The following is a 21706-nucleotide window of genomic DNA, read 5'->3' as shown; positions in this document are numbered from 1 at the left end:
CCCCCCGCGTCCACAAGTTCCCGGCCGTGCGCCCAGGGGCCAGTTTTTTATTCTATCTTTACGGCGTGAAAGCCGGGTAGATAAGGATGGGGCAGCGCGTATGCCAAGTCTGGCATTTACCACGTTTACCCTCGGTCCTTGACCAAAGTGCCGTTGTTGTTGCTCTGTTTTTCTTTCCTGGGAGCAAACAGTGTTCTTCCACCAGGGTGGATTTCAATTTTCAAATCTTGTTATTACTGGAATATCTCTGAGGCCGATAAATCAGTTATTTGGCTGTGCGCGTAGCAGAAAAAACCTGATTGAGAAGAAAACGGGTGGGCCCCCACGGGTCAGCCCCGCCCGTCCCTCTCCACTGATCCTCTTCGCTCGCCCACTCTCCGCTGGAGTGCCCCCTTTCCTGCTGCTGCCCCCGTTGGCTTGCCACGCACGAGCGAGATAAGGAGAGAGAGACGATCGAGCAGCTAGCGGCCGGAGCCCGGAGGTGTGTGTGCCTGTCCGTGTTTGTGGGGAGGGATCGATGGCGCGGCGCGGGCGGGTGGAGCTGCGGCGGATCGAGGACCGGACGAGCCGGCAGGTGCGCTTCTCCAAGCGCCGGGCGGGGCTCTTCAAGAAGGCCTTCGAGCTCGCCGTCCTCTGCGACGCCGAGGTCGCGCTGCTCGTCTTCTCCCCCGCCGGCAGGCTCTACGAGTACGCCTCCTCAAGGTACATACATATATACATGCTCGCCGCGGCCGCTCATCAGTCCGCTCATACCCTGTTTTATTTGCTCCAATTGCATGCCCTTGCGCGGAATCGATGGAGCGCGCGCCTCGGGAATTTGCTCCGATCCCGTTCTGCAATTCTGTTTCCCCCTCTTTCTTTTAGTGGTAGCGAACTGCGGCCCGCTCTGCGCGTGCACGGCCTGTGCTCGAGACAATCTCCTAGAGGACTACCACCTCGCGCGACTCGGTTTAGGATCCTGGTTTCCAGTCTGTGCACTGCTAGTAGTACCGGTGGCATGAGCATCGTCTTGTTTAAGATGTTATTTTACCTCCTTCGGAGTTTCGTGCTGTTCTGGAGCTTCGTGCTTTCGCGGTGCGCTCTAATGGCGTGGCCGGCTTTCTTTTTTTTCTGGGTTTGTTCTGTTAGCCGTACGATGGAGACAGAGCGGAGAGTTGAGCGCGCGCCTCTGCGCCTGTGGGTTTTGGCATAGGTTGTGATCCCGACGCGTCAGCCGCATACCGACATACTATGCCAGTCGCTCGGTGAAATCGGGGATTGGGATTTGAAGGGAAAGCATGGAAGGTTGCATACCGTGCATCGGTACAGAAGAGTGTCTTGTCGTACCATGGAAAGTTCCAAGCGGTAAATGGTGCATCCTAACTTTGAAAACTGACTCCTAATGCGAGTACAAAAAAGACGCTTGCACACCACCCACTTGCTCACACAAGGACTTCAGAAGATCAGAGTCACGGAACCTTGAGATCGATGAAGTCACCGTTGACGATTCACTATCTAAAAGTACATGACGTTGTATCGATGGCTTCGACCAGAAATCGTAAAGTGGTGTTTTTTATTTAATAATTTAGTCTTTCTCAAAAATAGTTTGACGAAAAAGGCGCTCAAATTTAGTCATGGAACCTAAAACTATGCTTAGGAGAGTGAACACAAGTGAGATAAGAGGGCTAGCATAGCCCAACCCAGCGACGGAGTCTCTATTTCTTGTACATTAGGGTTCCTAATGAGAATAAATTCCCTTTGTCATCTCCATCTTCCGAGTTCGTTGTGTTAGGTTTTGGCCCATGCCCTGCACAGCCGCACCCACATTGGTAAAAATGTTTGAAGGATAACCAAAGTCTTATATTCCCTCCGTCCCATAGTAAGCGACTTTCTGTTACATGCATCTAGACGCTTTTTAGACATCGATACATCCATATTTGGGCAAATTTGAGTCACTTAATGTGGGACGGAAGGAGTATGTAAATTCGTCATTCCAAGCTGCCTTGAGGTCATCGGATGGGCGTCTCGGGGAAGTGCCCAGAGTAGTAGAAAGAACTAGCCACAAATTGGGCTAACAAGCAAAGACGCCTAAGGGCATCTCCAAGGGTGAGCCCTCATTTGTCCTCCCCATTTGGCCATTTGGGGGTCTTTGGACAAATGGATGTGAGCAAAATATTAATTTCTCCAATGGTAATCCCCCATTTATCTCTTCATGAGTCTTTGACACGTGGGCCAAGAAGACAATCGGACAAGGTTTGGATAAGTTTTGCACAAATGGGGGTTCCCATTGGATTACATAATTTGATCATGGACCCCCATAAGGTAGAATCGCTCAAGGCGGAGGCTCCAAAAGAGGCATCCCTAGGAATAGGATTGCTCAAGACATAGCCTTCTAGGTGGTCTATGCATGCTAGTCCCCTGTGATAATATGTCAGGGGAATCAAGCTCCATACGTTGTTTTGAAGACATGAACATGATATATGGCATCATCAAATTGGTATTTCAGGGACGTCGCCCGGATGGTATCCACAAGCAGCATCCCCATGATGGCATTCAACTCCCACCAAAGTATGTGTGGTGCCCTCCAAAGTGGGGATGCCTTGTTACTGCAAGTAATCGGAAACGCAACACAAGGTGCGGGGGGATCCAACATGGAAGGCGACCTTGCCTCCCAAGACGACATCCACGAGGCAATGCGCCATCCATCCAAGTTGAGGTCAGGATGCACTGGCAAGCCTCGCTAGTTGAGAAAATTAAAGGAATATGCCTTTGGTTCACTACTACAAAAACCACCTTCCTGGACCTCCTCCAGTGGCGGTTGAAACGGGCCCAAAAACTCACCACCACCGGAGCCGTTCGGGGCATCCCCACGCATCACCAGTGGTGGTGGCTAGCACCGCCACTGGTGGTCGAGCACTAGTGGCGTTCCTTACACACGACCACGGGTACTCTTCGGGGAATCCCTCTGTGGTGGTTATTCCCTCTGTGCTCGGTTTAAATACTAAACTTCGTCGATACGTCTCGGACGATCTCTCAAGCCCCTTCGATGACATCGACCAAACATGTCCCAGACGATCTCTCAATTTCGCTCCCATCACCTTGCTTATGCACTCAATGATCAGGGTCATATTTATGGGGAATTGATGATGTGTGCATGGTAGATCCCGAGCCAACCAAGTTAGACAAAGCCAAGGACATGTGAGAGTGTGATACCTAGGGCTCTCTCTAACTCATGAGACAGCCTTATGAACTTCTTGGATGCTCCTTAGTTCTTGGGAGGTGGCTACCATAGGGCACTTGCATGAGCATTTGTGAGGACTCCAGATAATGGGACACAATTCAATTTGTGACGATGTGTTGCAAAGTTTTTCCAGAGGTGTCTATTGAAGGCTCATTCAACACTTCCACGTCGGGCGAGGCCCTTGCACCTTGCAGCTAAGCGTCATATCCCTGTCTGAATTGTGTTTTGTGTTGGTTTGTTCACCATGTGAGCGAAATCTTTGCATGGTCCACTATATAAGTTAGGATGTCATGCCATGTGATAAGGCAACACTAAAAACCACAAGGTGTGCAACAAAAGTTCTTTGTAATCTCAACATTTAACACCTAACTGAAATACCAAAAGTTTAAAACACTACATTTCATCCCACAAGTTGTAATAATAGATGTAACTAAAATTAACACAAAAAATAACATTGCTCGTAATAGCATCGATTCAACTAAAGGGCATAAACTACAATATAGACATCACTTCTAGGTTGCCACCTAGGAAGCTCTTTGTGTAAAACCATTTAGGATTCGGTACTCCATGTATCCCTCATATCCCAAGAAATTTCAATCATAAATGCATTTATTCCCACCTAATCTAACCTTGTCAAACTAACAAGTTACTATGCATATAAGTATATGACATGAAGACAACAAATGGGGGCAAAACTAATGGCGCTGTTATTTTCTAGACCCACCATCAAATTTACAAGACATATGTGATGGTGTAGCTGATAGGGATGTCATCCTTTTTCTGACATTATTGAGTGATCATATTTCTTATACAAAACAACAGAGAGAAGTAAAATAGCATGAATAACATCCACAAACAATTATATTAAATTTGAAATCGTATGGCCACACCTCGAGGTAATCTTCATTCCTCCGGTCCATGTTCGACATCCCTCCAAGTGGTTGTTTCCTCCATGTACATATTGCACTATTACCTTTAGTAGCCACTATTAAATTACATCATGTTATGGAATCATCATGAGTGTACACCCATGTCGTTAATACAATAATTAACACCTCTTTCGCTCTAGCCTGGCTGTAAAACTCACGCCACTTAAGGCATGAAAGTATTGCACACATCCATCACATACACAATTGGCCATACTATTCACATCAATCTTACAAAATTAAGTTGTTAAGCAAAGAACCACATCATACCGATCAACATGAATTTTCGCAACTCTTTAGGGTTTCTAATGAACAAACTAGTGTTTGAAGGGATGGATGTCTCAAGTCAGTCGAGAACATAGATGCAATCGCTCCGTTGACGGTTCCTTCATCAGTTTTTACTGAATTCAAGGGGTCCAATTGTTGTTTTGATTTGGTCAATGAAGTTGCTCTTCGTGTGCTATGGGTTTGAGTTAACCATGACAACTCCGCTCTTTGAAATTGTCCAACCAACATTATGATCACGGTACACCAATCACTAAACTTTACGCTAGCATTGTACATGATCGATCTATCTCATAGACCAACCAACAAATCTGCAATAGATTGCATGTACTACATCTACATAGGGCATATGTACAAATCTTGAATGAAAAACTTAGCAACAACAATGACGACGCTAGAAAAGTATCTTCATTGTTGACAAGGACATCTAATCATAGTGTACTTTTTGTCGGAAGTATTTAGCCCAAGATTATGAAGCAAATGATGAGTTTTGCCTTCCTCGTAACTACACTTGTCACCTATCATTTTCGTGAGTATATTCCAAACATGGTGGAATTTTCCTTTTTTTTATCCCTTCAGACCCTACATGCCTACAAGAAAATAAATGATCTTTGACTGGTTAGACAAAAATTATTGGGGTAATGTTGAGATGATTAGGATTAAACTAAAAAATTGATGAACATAAATATACTCAACTTTGCACATGTTGCATATTCGACTAATATAAGTTAAATATTTTTTTATAAAAATACGTTAAACATGAAAGATATTTCCCTTAATATTTTTCAAAAAATAATTCAATTTTAATATAGTAACTATAATAATTATAATATTGCAATACCTACAAGCTAGAAAATTAATCTATATATTTCATAAAATCATGATCTCAATTAAAAAAAGAGGCACTGTAGGATTTTAAGATGTAGGATTAATATGTTGGAAAATTATAATCAAGATTATAGTAACTCGGTATATTTTCAAGATTTTATTGTTTCTAAATATAGTTTTGTTGTATAGTTTTGTCCGAAAACTGTAGGGGACGCCCGACAACACTTGTATTAATTAGCCACCAAAATTACAAAGTTAGGTATTTAGAAAAGCTATGAAACAAGAACTAATGCAAGTCATGTAGCCAAGAAGTAAAAGAATCAAGCCAAGGAGGCTTGAATATATGTTTCAATAGGGAAATGTCCTCTTTGAACTCCCTTCTCCAAGACCTGAAGCTCGGCCGAACTCCCTCAAAGATCCAATTATTCCTCTGCTTTTAGATGTGCCAACAACACATACCAGCAACCTCCAAAAAGAAAGGCTTTCCAAAGTCGTCCTTGGCAGCAAAAATGATCTGACCCAAGCTATCACCATTAGGCCAAGTACTCTACAGGTAATTCCAGCACCTGAACTGAGAACTGAAGAACAGATGCTGCCAATCCTCAATTTCACCAATGGGGAAAAGCGCACAAGTATAGTCATCTGTGACCTGCCAATTTCTGCGCCAAAGCATGTCCCGAGTGTTAAGACGATCACTCATTAGCAGCCAAATAAAAACCTTGATTCTAGGTCTTGCTCTTCCATAACCTGACGACTCTAGATGCTTCTGAATGTGAGCAAAGTTCAGACTATATCTCTTAGCCAACGAGAAAGCTGCACCCTAGGGATAGACCCAACCATCAGGCTGAACAGTCTGAACTCGAAGCAAATAACCCGAATCCAATAAAAGTTCATACTCCTGGAATGCCTCCTCGGATAAAGACAGTTGAGACATAGGCAAAAGAGAATCGGACTGTGAGGCATCGGCAACTGCCTAGCCATTGTCCACCATAAAGGAGAACATACGTGGATACTGCATGCAGAGAGGTAGACCACACCAAGGATCAAACCAGAATTGTGCTGACATACCATCTCCAATCTGACAGGTCGCAAAAGGCAGATAAGGATCCGCAAAGCACAGAAGCATGAGGAACATATTAGTTAGTGTAGTAAGAATTCCACACCAGCTCGACCCATGGCACACGAACCCTATTATAGAACTCGTGCAAGTGTTTCATCAAGAGTGCATCATTCTAGAATATAATATACTTAATAATGCGTCGATGATATCTTCTAAATTGCGTGCATATGTAAATCAGTTTTAGTAACATAATTGAAACATTAAAAAGCGGTTCTCTCATCACATAAAAATGTAGCCCTATAGAGACATTTACCGATGCATAAAAAACAATTATGCACTTTCATAATAAATATATCAATTAATTATTTACATGTGTTTCCCACTTGAATATTGCTTGCACCGAAAAGCAACTGTAGAAAAATTTAGTTATGCACTATTTAAAGATATTTTATTGTGTATCAAATGAAATAATGTCACTCACTCTAAAAATGTAAGCCAACATATTTCAACCCTTCTAGAACTTTATGTTAAATTGAAACATTGTCACAAAGAGACAACAAGCACATTTAAAGAGCAAAAAGCAATATATTTTCTTATTAGAGAATACTTCATGAAATAAATTATTTAAGCCACAAACAAATATCACCATGTATACAAATTAATTTAGTAAATAATTTAGGAGGTAATGAATACAATTAGATGAGTTATTAGTGGGACGGTATCATGTTTATCCACTATTATTGAAAGAATAATTATGGAAGTGGTTAAAGATTCTGAATGGCTGACATCGAAAGTATACCACTATTTATGTTGGTAGGGTTACTAATCAATCGTATTCAACTTTCCACGCCAAATTCTAGTCATTGATTCATGTCCCCCTTAATATATTAACACATGGAGATTCATGAAGGTGAGTGGTTGGTACTTCTAGTTTGGTCACCCACCTCCACTTTAGGATTTAGATGGTCATTGTTATTATTAAATTGATATTAAGTGATATTGGCATGCATATAAATGTTTTGACGTGAAATTTAAACAATTTTTTTTGTCATGGTAACATTAAATTCAGTAGAACTCAATGTCCCAGTATTAGTTCACAAATATATGCAAATCAATCCAAATTATTTTTTTAAGTACATATAAAGATAATTTAAATATCTCTTACATAGAATCTTAAATGAAAATGCTAAACTTCTTTTGTATGCTTATAGAAACTACTCCCACCGATCCTAAATTCTTGTCTTAAATTTGCCCAAATATGGATATACCTATTCTTAAAAAACGTCTAGATACATGTAATATTTCGACAATAATTTCGGATCGGACGGAGCAGCTTACATACGCATGAATGGCATGTTTTTATCCCATATATGAATTATGATTGCCCCAATATAGTTTCATTGAATCCAAAACCACCTTTCAAGAACTATTTTTTAAAATTCGTGGCCTTAGCACCACGGCAATAATTATTCCAAAACAATACGACAAAACAAAATATATTTTGTAATTATCTTAAGCTGCGACAAACTTCAATTTTTACAAAACATATAATTAATGAACACAAATGAATAATCCATTGGACAAAAAATATTTGATTAGAAGTCAATGTTTCAAAAACAAATTTTGGTATTTTCATATAATTGTCATGCATGGCTAAGACTTATTGGGTTTGCCAAGTTCCACTCTTATATTTAATTAGTATTGACATATTTGTGTTGAAATAGAAGTGTATTGTTTTATTGTAGACATGTTTCTTGCATTTTGTGAAATAGAAGTATATTATTTTGTTTAAGACATCTCCTTGCATTTTATGCCAATTTTGTTGCCAAATAAATGATCTTCAATTGTATAATTCATATGTCATTTGTGGGAAACTTAATTCTTGAGTCGTTAGATCAGAATGAATCATACCTTATACTTTATAAGTAGTTGAGATATAGATATACATAACCAATCAAAGAAACGCTTCAAACATTGTAGACAAAGAAGTACAAAATCTAAAAAATCGCAAAACTAATTTTGATTTTTGGAGGGCAATACTTGTGCTCATAATCGGAGCCTAGATAGGGTGAAGTTCTTGATTCGGCGCAACAGTTGATACTATAAATTTTTATTATTTTCGTGCTAGCTTTTATCCTTAATCATGAACCGTAGAAGGCACACATCCGATCACAAAGAGAGGAACTTATGGCCCGAAATTTTGCATCGCATGATTTGAATGTGGCCCGATATAGGCAGAAACCTGTGTCAATTCATTAGCCATCAAGGAGGGAGTTAGGCATTGTAAGACGTAGTTTCCTAGGGCCCAACTTAATTTGTGAAACCTATGTCGTTTGGATTTCCAAATCCGTTTTTTGAAAATGTGATTCTCGACTCTCTCTTGTACAATGTGATTTCCAACTTGTACAACTTGGAACTATAACCTAAGAATAAATTATAGTATGCCAAAGATTATAACCTTAGAAATATTTTTTTTGGTATAACAACTAAAATTATAAGTTTCACGAGGCAACTATGGATTTAATATGGGATTTATATAAGTGTGATATTTGCATCAAGGCATTGACCGAACTAATGAAGTGTTTGCGGATGGGACTTCCGAGCTCGACCCTTTTACCCTTCAAATTATCACTTCAAATTTAATGGATTATCTTTCCCAACTAGGCCTCTTCATGGTAAGAATTAAATATATTAAGACGTTATGGGCGACTAGATGAAATCTTTTCTGATGTTACACTCCATATAATATAAAATATTAGCTTCCTTTGCGTATTCGATTTACTTATGTTGATCTATAATCTTTGTACTCCCTCCGTCCCAAATTAAGTGACGTGAATTTGTATAAGAATCTATGCAAATTCACGTCAGTTAATTTGGGACGGAGGGAGTATTATATTGTATAATGTGGCTTTGATGTGGTTTTACAAAATGTGATACAAAAACTTTCAGATCTAATGTCATGTGCACAAGCATTTTTATCTAAAAAATATCATATATATAATCTAGGGTTTTAGCTCATGAATGGTATTTGTGTTTATTTAGTTTGATGGTTGGTCATAGTATCATTTACATTCTCTATCTAACTTGGTTCAAAAGATGTTCATAGGAAATTCAACTTCGATAATTATTCTCAAAGTGGGAATTGGTGCAACAAGATTTACATTAATTTTGCTTCATGTGGCGATGATGGTGTCTACGGTGACATAAAAAAATTCATCAATATTATATGTTAATTTGATTGTTTCCTTGGATTCAAGCAATCATATTCTCTTTTTGTACTTGAATATTACTTCAGTGTGCAACTCTTTCAAATTTGAAGCATTTATTTCTAGAGAGTTTGTTTTTTGCATGGTTGGTGGAAAATACCTTTAGCGATACAAGATGAAGATCTTATATACTCTTCCTCCTATAGAGTTAGACAATACATAACATTTTTGTCTACCAACAAATTTAATTTTGTATGATTATAGATAAATAGTTGGTGGATTCATTGTGCATGCATAACGCAATTAATCTATTGATTAGCAAAGTTCAACCTTCTTTGTTGTTCTTTCATGATTTCTGTTACACAAACAACTTCTAAACTATGTTTAATATTTATTTTATGAATTTTCACTTCTATGATTAATTCTTGTAATGGCATATTGTGCTTTATCTTGCCATTGCTAATAACATTATAAATAATGTGCATCTCCCAACTTCAAATTACAATGCAATGAAACATTGTGATGTTTGGAACGATTAACGCTTAGTCATTCAACTATGTCTTGATTTATTTAGTTTACATCCACGTGGTGTCACTTCACTCTTACATCCAGCCCCATTGTTTACACGTCGAACCCATCATCACACCTCTTTATACGTCTTTCCTTATTTTCCACCACTACTATCTTGTTTGTGACATCACAACCTCCTCCATCACCCATTCTTATGGCATCCAAAAGTTCTTCATTGACCAACCACATAATTTGCAGCCACCCACCTCGCGACGGTATTGCACATCTTCTCTTTTCTAATACAATTGTGCTCACTTTTATGACAACACGCCCTCTCCTTGAATGCTCACGGAAGCCTTGATGATACTTGGGAAGACTTATCTAGATTAGCTCAATGCAAAGAATGCCGCCATTACCGTTTATGCTCCTACTTGGTAGTGCATCACCTTTGAATTAATCTTGCTCTCCCCCCGATCGTATTCCTTATCGTGCTCCTTTGGAGGGATGATGCAATGAGGAGGAGGTATCCTTGACTAAGCCATAGGTAAAGGGGAAGAAAAACTGTAAGGGCGGCTGGATTTCCAGCTAATATCCACTGACAATACTAGGAAACAAGGGATAGACCATGGTCTATGTTGTCGTGGTATACCACCCACTCTTAGACCTGTGGCGACTTCTCCCACATGCAAGATCCTTTATTTCCGGTATAATTTCTACTTTGCTTATGCCTTCTTTGGGGCCCTACAATTGTATTCCCTCGTGGGCAAGATCCTTCTTCATGAGGGCCAAATCCTCCCTTGCCTAGGAAAAAAGTAACAATTACCTTCTTTCCCCCAAAACCAAGGAGATGTTTTGAGGTACATGTGACACTTCTTCGTCTTTGCTAGAAGTAAACGCAAATATCTAGGTTCCTAGTCAGCATTTAAGGCCATCTTATATGATGTTGACCTTTTTGTGATTCCGGTTAGCCTACTAGTGGTGGCTTTAGGTGTTGTATACAACTGCCACATTTTCTTTCCTTCTCACTTAGGTTCCCAAGGCTCATAGTGCCTCCATGGTGCCAATGTGTCCAAACTTAACTGGGCAAATTTTCCTCCACTCAATGGCGGAGGAACATTTTCTCAACATGAACCCTGTTTCACTCATTCTCTTTTGTGGAAGCGGAAACATTTGGTATGCATTTTCTCATGCCAATGTTTTCAATATAATGTTTCTTTTCCCAATATTTTACTGTTGCAATAATCAAACCGTAGAAAAGCACGGTAGGGACCCCTTACTTGGGAAATTAGTGAAGGGTAGCAAGGGTTGAGCTCTTTGTTTGCTAGCATGATACGAGGTGCGAACTCAAGGCATGCCTAACTATGGCAATGTGAATTTCAAGATTCACTAAGGGGTAACAACATCCTTTCTTGCAAGAGCAACAATAAATGTTGCGATCCAAAATGGACTAATTCATATGTTGATGGTAAGGACCCTTCTAGGTACCTAGTCGTTTCTAGTAACTACTTAGATCCCCTTGAAGATAAGGAAATCTATACTTGTGCACCAAGGCAGCATGAGCCATACAAGGAGACGAAAGCCCATACCCAAGACCACGGGAAATTGAGGCCAAGGAGTAGTACTTCCAAGAAGATTAACAAGGAGATCCCCATACATTTTTCCTAGTATATCCAATCTAGCCTATTTTACTCCATACCCTTGTAAACTCTTCTCGAGATCAATACAGACAAGCAAAACGCAAGGCTATTACTCAACTCAGGTAGCTGGACCTGGATAAATTGGTATCACACATGAGTACACTTGGCACATCCCTCATACCGTTCAAGTATCAACGTGATCGTAAGATCATCCGTTTAATAATCATAGTGGTTCTACATTAGGGTTACCGGATGGACATCCTATGGTCCAATGGAGTACATCACCTTTTCGAAGATTTACCTCAGCAGTTCTTAAGATTTCAGGAAGGTGGAACTTTTTTGCTAGAGTCAATTGCTAGCATTTGAAAGTCATTTTGGAGGTTTGGCCAACTTACGAGGCACAAGGGAAAATATAAGAGTACCTACATGGAGAAACCATTGTAGCACATTTTTACTTCAGGCCAAACCCAGCTTGGCGTTTTCCACTACTTCACATTTTCTTCTCCAAACCTTCAACGTCATCAGTTGATATAATGTGATCTTTCAAGCTGATTTGCTTTGTAGTTCTTTCAACTTGGTGATTGAAATAGCAAAATAGATCCTACTGCATACGTCCCACCAATTTCTAAAAGCGTATCTCGACTGAAATCTGTCTTTCGGTCGGCTTTGGCTATGTGGGTTTCATCTTAAACCTAGGATAGTGTACTAGTTCCCACAACTTCACCTTAAATCCCTGCATTAACAAGCTAGCCTTGGACCTATAGGACACATAGCATGTCGTTTTAGGATCCACTAAGATTGTCGTTGAGCATTTGCCATCATAGAATGTCATGCTGACCGTAAGGTGATGATGCTTCCATTGCATCTATTACCACTAGGTATTCTCGGGGAATAATAATCCCCTTATATGTGTTGTAAATCATATGTGGCAATACGAAGTTAACAACAAAGCTTTGACCAGTCAACATGCCAACACAGATTGGCCAAGCCACCTAAGAATGTCACCAAGTCAATCTAGTCAACAAGTCGGGACTTATATGGGAGAACAGGTCTTGGTCGAAAAGAAAGGACTAATAAAGCGCAAGAAGTAGAGGAAGGGCCCCAAAGTAATTTACGGAGTCTTCCACTTCTACCCTCTCAGAAGGGCATCAATACCCTTGTGGGTTGTGTCCTCACTTGAATGAGCTCAAGAGGATGAGCCTTGGTAGGACCCTAGGAATACCTTGGGGGGCCAAGTGTCAGTTTGGGAAGTTACCGACGGTCCGGATGGACGATGAAGTGACGAGTAGTGTCTAGGTTAACTCAGGAAGTTGCCGATGGCCCGAGCAACTAGTCAAACATGACTCTCGTCGCTCTTCCTAACATAGGATTAGGTTGCGCTCCATGAGAGGACTAAGCCTATTTAATGAACATCAAAATATCAATCCTATCGACTGTGCCTTCGCTCATAAGGGTAGGGTGCACACCCAACTAAATTTTGCACCTCAGTCCATTGACACCCTTAATTATGGTGTTGTCCCTCGACAACAACATGTCTAATTCCTCCTATTATTGAAGTTGTCGACGATCCATATAGGGGGTATTGTCTTTATATCAATCTCGCGAACAAGAGTTATGCAAAGGGTATAGGGAGTCGGGCGCGACAAGTGGATACACTAGACACTAGATTACCAAGTTGCGAGCCATAAGGCACTACATCCTCCAAATTCTTTATTATCACGATCGAGGGTGGTATCGCTAGACTACTAACTCGGTGAGGATTTTCCAAGTTATTCATTGTTGCTTCAATGTTCTCAAGTCTTGTCTCTAATGAGTCATGGATTTTTGCCTCTCCAATCTTTCTTTTCCGGTCCTGGGTCCTTTATATATACAACTTGTCTAAGGGCTTATGGTCAAGAACCCATATCCTAGAAGGAGTCCATACCGACTATGGTAATATTCCTTATCCATATTGATTCGTTCCCTTGTATGAGAGTGGTGTGTTGAAACCCTACAGAGTATTGTAGACGTATAAGGTCATTATCCACTACTTATCGACAAGCCGCCCCATTAATATCTGGGATAAGGATTTGATGGGACAAATCTAACCTTCCTGGGGGAAAACTCCCGGCTCAGGCGGGCTTCTTCTTGAGTTCTTTTGGCCAATGGCATAGTCATGACTTAGAACCTGTAAGGTATCTACTCATGAACTGCGAACTCTCAAGTAAATGCTTGAGATACTTGAGAAATACTAGCTCTTCGAGTAGGAGATTTCGAGTTCGGAATTGAAACCATATGTTTTGTAGGGGAAGCATCATGCAGAGTTATAGGCTAGTTGAATCATTGTATGATAGCCTGTCCAACCAGGATTCTAAAGGAAGCATCACTTTGCGCACCCTCCAATGAGTTTCATGAAGTAGATATTCTACACTGCATGAGGGAAGTACATCTCATGGGCATTCTGCTAACCAGGGAGATATCTCCTAGATTTGTAGGCAATTTTGGTCGTATAAGGCCTTGTCCCATGGAAAAACATGATCCTTGAGGCACATAAACTGGATTGGTGTAGCAATCGTTCTAGACAAGGCCCAACTCGTTTGAAGTGACTAATCTCAAACCGGGGAGGGGAAGTTGAGGAGCTTTCTCTCAGAATTTGAGTTTAAAATCTTCACACTTTGATGTTGCATTCCCATGTATACTGGAGGTGTTCAAGCATAAAGTCGATGGCATATTGTTTTACCATCCTCTTGGTCATGAAGTATGAACCTCCAGCTTTTTACCCAAGGTTTCCAGTAGCTCGGTCTGACCACACGATTTAGGCTGAGATATTACTCTATCAAGCCATGCCGTATTTCCCACAATTCTTACTACCGACATGGCCTAGCGGTACTTGCTAAGCCTATTATGGAGTTAACCTCCTGCACGCCCAGAAGATCAAAGAACGTGAGTGCTCCTCCTGCATGGAGTAAGACCACCCTATGGTAGTAGGCTTCTATAGCTTCCCGGCTTCCCCAACTTATCACTTGTGTGACACTTTTATGACACGAAGGCTATTATTTATGTTATCCATGTGAACTGTGGCAACTTATCACTTGTTTTACCCATATCCTTTGTTTATGCTCATGAGGCACCTCTTCAATCCTTCCATGATGTTGCTTTTGCACCGTTGGTGACCATATGGATTAAGTTGTGCCCTGAATGTGAAGCGCACCTTGAACCTAACATCTTCGCAAAAAAACTTTGAATATAACACAATTAGACTTCGGTCCCTTTTTTTCGGTGGTCAATTGCCGTAACACCAAGTTGTATGTTTTTGTTTCCAAAATGTTATTTGAAAGTGTGTTGGTGGTTATTTTTTTCTTGGCACCTTCGCTTCGTGTAAGTCAGAAATTAGTCTTTGGCCTCCATTCCACATTGTGAATCACACTTTGCCTTCGAGAAGGGTCCTAGGAAGTCTATCATGCGTCGAGAGGCCACATTGGGGCAATTAGTTAGATATGCATGGGTAAAGTAGCCCATCCATTGGCACCTTGACATAAACCTTCATGTGCCTTCTTATTCACCATACTTGTAGTTAAATACAACTGGTAGAGGAAATTCTTTGACATCAATGCTTAATGAGTCATATGGGCTTCACGAAGCCCTTATCTTTATTTCTTGAAGTAGACAATTAATGTCTTTTGGCTAGCGATATGCATATGTGATTCCCCTTTCCCGTATAGTAGGTCTTGATGGTGGTGAAGTGTATCTTTCCCTTCTCCACTTCCTCACTCTAGTTCTCTCATGTGAGAAACTTTGAAAAGGAATTTCTTCTCTCTCTACTTCTCAAAGAACAAGAAACTTTGTGCCTTGTTGACGATGGATTTACCGTCGATCTTATGACAGATTCATCGGTCGTGGAGATAGTAGAGAGGGATCTTACCTAGGTTCGGGCCCCATGATTAGTAATAGCCATACATCCTGCAAGATGTATATTGACCATGATGTGTTTACAAAGAGTACAAGTGCTAGATTGGGTTGGCTAAGCTCGGTCTTGAGTCTTGACTGGTTTGTGTGTTCTAGAATGGCTTGGTCTTCAGCAAAGTCCTTCAGGGGGTTTCTATAGGAGCACTTCTTGATCGGCAAGTCTTAGAACTCGAACAAACTGACATGGTATCTTTCAACCGGCTAGGGAAGGATCCTAGGTTGGTTAGGACCTGGAATTTCATGTTTAGAGATTGCTTATGTCCTTCAAGTACCTATCTAGCACGAGTAGATGTGGGCTTAGTGATGTCCCGAGGTACATGTACGTATTATGATATGGTCTTCTTACCTCTGTATGGTATACAAGTTACAGAGTCAAACACTACACCCTGACACCTCTGGAAGTTGTTTTGAGGACATCGAGTGACATCAAATGACTTAAATGATCATTTCATCTCTAGCTCTTTAGGTAGTGGTCCTTGTGATGATTTCTTTGGCAAGGTATGTGTCCTTTCTAACCTGTTCTCTAGTGAATCTTTCAAGAGTAGTCCCCATGATGATTTCATTCGCAAGAAGATATGCATCCTGTTACCCCCTTCTCCATTCCCCACGGGCAAACACATGCAATTATATATGTTTCACTATGATGCCTAGAAAATGCCTTTTAGGGTAGACCATAGTTGCTAGGTCAGGACCATAAAGGTGTTGTTAAATCTTGGTTAAATCATTGGCCACAATCCAAGATTCGTTTTCACTATCAAACTTCTATCTCCTAGAGAACGTGCTTTGTGAATCCACAAAAGCAATCTTTTTTATACCCGACAATGTTCCGTGCTGTTAGGAACTCATATAGTTGCAAATGTGTGATCTCCATCCTTCTAAAGTCGTGGATATGGCATGATCTAGACACGAGGCGCATCGTGCACCATTGGTGTGCACGTCCGAAGCAGGCTTATTGGATGGCACAGACTTCTCTTGCGATGAAAACCACCCATTGAGCCATGAAGTTACATTGTGTGATTTACTCGATGGTCACACACACAGACAATCTAGAGAGACCAGGCCAGCCTACTTGTTGTGAAGCGAACCTAAGTAGGGAGAAATGTGAGAATAACTCAATCTGTTATAACATGGATATGCCTCATGAAGTCATACCATCAATTCGGGAGGCCATCATCATCATGTATCGAGCTATGTAGAGGATTTTTGGAGGCCTCGATTAAGTAGGGATTTCAACTACCCTCTGACTATGAAGTCTCTGGTGTGAGGCCTTATTATTTTTATTTGTAGTTGGAAACCAAACATAACATTCAAAGATTGGACAAATATTAGTTGTTGAAATCTAATGTGGAGTAATCACTCACAAGGGATGAAGATGGTGTGCTATTTTTCCTTCCACATGTCCCTATCCACATGCCTAGTGTGGAATATTCAAACATACCTACAAAGGTAGACTCATTTACTCTCCTACCTTATAATGTCCCCAGCTACCAACTTCACTGGAATTTGAGGTGCCAAGGGAAAGTAGTTTCCATTGTGGTCCAGTATTGTACTCTAGGACCACCGCCTCTCCTCTAGCCCCGAGTCGGCATGACCTTTGTGATGAGATCTTGGAGAACAATAGCAAAGGGCTTCTTCTAGAAGGTCTCATGCCCCTAATAGGGGAACTTTGTCCATAGGAGCTAAAGAGACGTAAGACCCCAAGAGGGTAAGCCTTTTCTAGAGGAAGCAATGCTTCTTCCATGTTTTCTTGTGAATTTTCCATGGTGAACATACAACCTAAAATGAACAACTAAAAAATCTAATCAAAGACATTAAGATGTTATTTTTAGATTCTAGTGAGTAATACCACAATTTACAAAGGTTGCCTAGTAGATACTAAGAATCATTAACTATATAAAATAACATGAAAAAGGCTATATAAATGGATTTACATTTATACCAATAATTTGTTTTGTACATAATAAGAGAAAAATATAATAAAAGTGCATGTGAGATTCATATGACTCTAAAAAAATACAACCAAGAATGTTCTCTGTATAATCTCAACAAATAAGCTAAAAACAAATGTTGTTGGCAGTATCCCGTGATCATGTGAAAAAAATCACTAATAATTAGTATCTTCACAAATGGACAGGTCACAAGTAACTAAATTGATGAATTTAAAACCTATCGATTAATTGACTCCAACAAATTTAACATGCCCAACCTCCACATTCATGCCTAAATTCCTTAACTGAACTCAATGGTCCATATGACTTTATGTCCTATGTCATATATATTTCTCATGCCAAGTGATGGCATGCGACCACATATATGCACCTGAAAATGTCTGAAACATAACAAGTAATGTCTTTGTGCAATCCAAGAACTTGAAAACATAAAAAGAAACTCAATGACCTTATGTTTTTATTGCGAAAACAAATATATATAAATTTTTAGTTGGATTAGGGTATTCTATTTTCCAGTTTTATCTTTTGTAAAAAATGTGCTCTTCTTGCATAGGAGGCTTCTTTATAAAAGAGATAGATTAAGCTAGTCATAAGATATTATAGACCACGTTCATATGAAATAGCTCATACATCGAATCTTGAAAGGGAACCATGTATGACTTTGATAATATATGTTCACATTTTCTTTCTTATTCTCATAAATTAAGAAAAGTGGACGCAAAGTTTTGTCATATGGAAGTTAGTAAAAGGCTTCTTGTAAAAAAAAATTGCGACTTACAATAAATACTCGAAATATTTATGACGTCGTCTATTAGTATTACCAAATCATGACTAGACCCCATATAGCTATTCATAAAACTACCAGATAACATTTGTTTGGATAAAGATGACATAATGAACCTATATAAAGGTCTTCACCAAATTATAAAAGAGCGCATGAAGTCTATTTTACTTACTTAATACCTAGAATTTGTCTGAACCAGCCAAAGTCTTGTAACTTTAATATTGAGTGATTCTCCAAACATTAATGTCATACTTTTCTTTTCAGCATAGAAGGTACATATGACCGCTATCAGAGATTTGCGGGAGGCAGATGGAATCTGAATGATGGAGATTCAAGTAGCAACAATGTAAAATAGCTTTTCTCACTGGCATTGCATAGCTTACAGCGTTTTTAGGTGTGCAACCTTTATTTTTCTGAAGTTGGCAGTGAAATGAGTTATGCATGCTGAAGGGTTTGTAATCAAGTATTTGTTTAGCCTATCCACAGGACCAGCAAAATAAACACAATAATGGTAATTTGCTACTGTATCTATACTCATATATCCCTCTGAATAGATATTTTGGTTCTGAACCAGGATGAAGATCCTTCAAACATACAATCAAGACTTGGAGAGATTGCCTCCTGGTAGCTCCCCAGACTTTTCGTAATGTTTCCGAGTATGTTGCTTATTTTACTTACCCCTAAGCTGATTATATATAACCTGCAGGTCTCTTCAAAACAATGCTGACGACTCAGATGCTAATAAGCTAGAGAAATTGGAGACACTCCTCAAAGATGCTTTGAGGAATACAAAATCCAAGGTACACTTAAATGGCTCTATTGTCACTTGTAATTAATTTCTGTATCAATGAATCAAGTTTCTGTGTGCAGTTGGATTTTTGTGCCATTAGAAGAAAAAAATGGCCAATTTTTTTACTAATTCAGCAGCTCACGGCTTTATCATTATTTATCTTTAGTTCAGCAGTTTCAATCTGGACGCTCGAACTAGGCATAATTAATAGCTGTTGGTGTCTTGACAGAAGTATTTTTCTCGTACTGCGCAGATAATGTTGTTATCCAGTGGTGTAGGTTATGTAGATTCCATTTTGATTATCTATTCGTATGCAGACTAAGGGAAAGTTCAATAAATACCTGTGTTGTCGAAACAATGAGCCTGAATGTCCATTCTATCAGTTCCAGTGTCAGTGTTTATATAAATTGTGCTACTTCACTACGCATGTGCCTGCCTTGATAGTTTCAGGATAGCTCAGAAGGAACTTACTGCTAGTAGAAATATCAGCATGAAGGCTCTTGTGAACTATTGTGCTAGAACCCTTCATTTTGTAGAATTGTAATTGTGGATATGATCCAAGCCATGGACAAACATATGCATTGAGAAATCTGCGTCAGTGCTGAAAAAGGTAAAATCTTGTGAGGAAGGTTTGTTGGTTTAGGCACCAATTGTGTATGACCTTTCCTGTGATGTTAAGTTAGAGATGTCAACTGGTCTTCTAGCTTTAGCAGAATTAGGTATCCGTTCATGTTTCTTGTGCGGCCACGACAAGAGGGTTCGGTTGTCATTTCTCTAGGTTTGATTCCATAGCTTTAGTAAGCCTGTTGGTATCGCAGGCTGCCTAAAATGACAGCAAGTTACCTGAAAACAGGAAATGATGTGTTGAAACGAATTCTGGCAGGAGAGCTGCCGATTTCCTCCAAATTAGAGTGCGACAAATCAATCCAAAAACTATTTACAAGGCTAGAAGTACTCCCTCCATTCCATAAAGATTGGCATGGTTTTGAACTAAAACTAGTTCAAATCCGTGCCAACCTTCATGGCACGGAGGGAGTAGTATTTAAACGGAAACAGGATATAACTGCATCCTCTGAATCCATCCATCAATCTACATAATTACCGAATTAAGCTTTCAGCACCTTAGATGTCTAATTTTTCGGCTATACTTGATGTCTCTGGAATGCAGATATTGGCAAAACGAAACAGCGGCGCCAGCACGAGCGGGAGTGGTGAGAACTCCAGTGAGCCTAAGGGACAGGAGGGAGGAAGGGCTTGAGCAGTCCTGTGCTTTGCTGCATGCATTTGGTACAAGTAAAAACCCTTTCCCCTGCAACTGGGCAGGAAAGGCAAGGCATACTGCTTTCTACTACAAGATGTAAGGAGGAGAGGGGCAAACTCAATAAAAGGGTGGTGGGCAAACACTGATATTGTGTCCTTGGCTAGATCCTTGCTTATAAATGAAGGAGACTTGGTGCATGCCATGATGGTTTTACCATGTGCCTTCCCAGGATATATGCATGATGCTTTATGTGACCCTACCAAATCTGCAGTCCTCACTCCTGTTTGTCATATGCAACTGAATGGAAATCAGTTTATGTGGATGCACTATATATAACCTAATGCATATGTTACTCCTTCAGTTGTTTTCAGCAGTTTTCAAGTTTTTTTTACTAGTCTAAAGATTTTTTGGGGGGGGGGATTTTATTTAGTAGTCTTACATACTGTAAGTTGGTATGCGGGACGATGAGATCTGGACATATGGGCCCTCTCCTGCTTGTTTTGCGGCCGAATTTTGCCAGGCCCAGCTAGTTTGGCCCGCAGTTACTTGCACCAGAATTTGGTAGCAAACCAAGGCTTTCGGTTCTTTCCTTGTTAGGTCTGGGCTGGCCCGCTAGATTTTGTGTACAAAGAAGGCCTTTTTCAATTATCTAGCCAGTAAATTAAAGCTGGCAAAAAAAGTTCATTTTGCTGCGAGAAGAAAGCAGCTAAGAGTTGGCGAATTTAACATCCACGGGGTGGGAGTAAGAATTGGGCATACTAGTAGAAAACAGTAAGCCACAGCAACGATTGGAAAAGCAAAGGAGAAAAGTACAGAAACAAGCAGCGAGAGCACAGCTGACCGACCTGCACGCGCTGCATCCTGAGCACGAACTGCCTATCCTAGTGTCGGCCGCCGGGCAACAATGGCGGCACGCTCCATGGCTCCCACCTGCCGAAAGCTCGTGTGGTCCGAGCCAAAGTCGGGTTCCACGCGGGACCTGAAGAACACGAGACCAGGAAACCTTGGCACGCACACATCCTTCTATACAAAAGCTTCCAGGCAGGGGAAAATAAGCTAAATGGAGAAGAAGAAAGCAAGCGGAGCAAAGGGATGTGTGAGCAAGGAGATGCAATGGCGACACACGTACCTCAATTTGGTGAGGCCGGCCGTAGACGAAGGGACCGGATGCTCGCTCGCTCGCTGACACCTGTAAATCTGTAATGTAACCAACGATGCCAAGGCCGGCGAATGTCCATTTGGCCCCCGGTGGCAAGCCCCATTTGTGTGCCTCCGGACCCGCATTTTATTACCACGGGTCTCGCA

The 21706-nt window shown here is 40.5% G+C and overlaps 1 protein-coding gene and 1 long non-coding RNA gene across 3 annotated transcripts; one reads left to right on the top strand and one right to left on the bottom strand.

Annotated features, from left to right (window-relative positions):
• The first annotated feature begins 234 nt into the window (after positions 1–234).
• LOC100826117 (MADS-box transcription factor 51) lies at positions 235–20774 on the top strand. Of its 2 annotated transcripts, XM_024460022.1 has the most exons (6): positions 235–702; positions 2486–2695; positions 18615–18696; positions 18925–18974; positions 19057–19150; positions 20309–20774. In XM_024460022.1, exons 1-6 carry the CDS (start codon positions 518–520, stop codon positions 20396–20398), a joined length of 711 nt encoding a protein of 236 aa, XP_024315790.1. In that variant the 5' UTR covers positions 235–517; the 3' UTR covers positions 20399–20774. The 2 variants fall into 2 exon arrangements, with proteins under 2 accessions (XP_024315790.1, XP_003564959.1); XM_003564911.4 differs by lacking the exon at positions 2486–2695 and having other exon boundaries at positions 270–702.
• LOC112271086 lies at positions 4618–21648 on the bottom strand. Its single transcript, XR_002963909.1, has 3 exons — positions 21531–21648; positions 21247–21424; positions 4618–5021 (listed from the first exon to the last, which is right to left on the bottom strand). It is a non-coding gene; the product is annotated as an uncharacterized LOC112271086 (long non-coding RNA).
• Positions 21649–21706: the final 58 nt, after the last annotated feature.

The sequence above is a fragment of the Brachypodium distachyon genome, chromosome 2, assembly GCF_000005505.3.
Source record: "Brachypodium distachyon strain Bd21 chromosome 2, Brachypodium_distachyon_v3.0, whole genome shotgun sequence".
Taxonomy (NCBI): domain Eukaryota; kingdom Viridiplantae; phylum Streptophyta; class Magnoliopsida; order Poales; family Poaceae; genus Brachypodium; species Brachypodium distachyon.
Note: the sequence above shows the minus strand (reverse complement) of the source record. Positions and strands in the feature narration are given on the sequence as shown.

Excerpts from the sequence above, each read along its gene's own strand:
- LOC100826117 (XM_024460022.1), top strand. The coding sequence starts at position 518 with ATGGCGCGGCGCGGGCGGGTGGAGCTGCGGCGGATCGAGGACCGGACG. Across the intron at positions 2,696-18,614 it reads CGCCATCCATCCAAGTTGAG|CATAGAAGGTACATATGACC; the intron begins GTCAGGATGCAC and ends TTTTCTTTTCAG. Across the intron at positions 18,697-18,924 it reads GAGATTCAAGTAGCAACAAT|GATGAAGATCCTTCAAACAT; the intron begins GTAAAATAGCTT and ends GTTCTGAACCAG.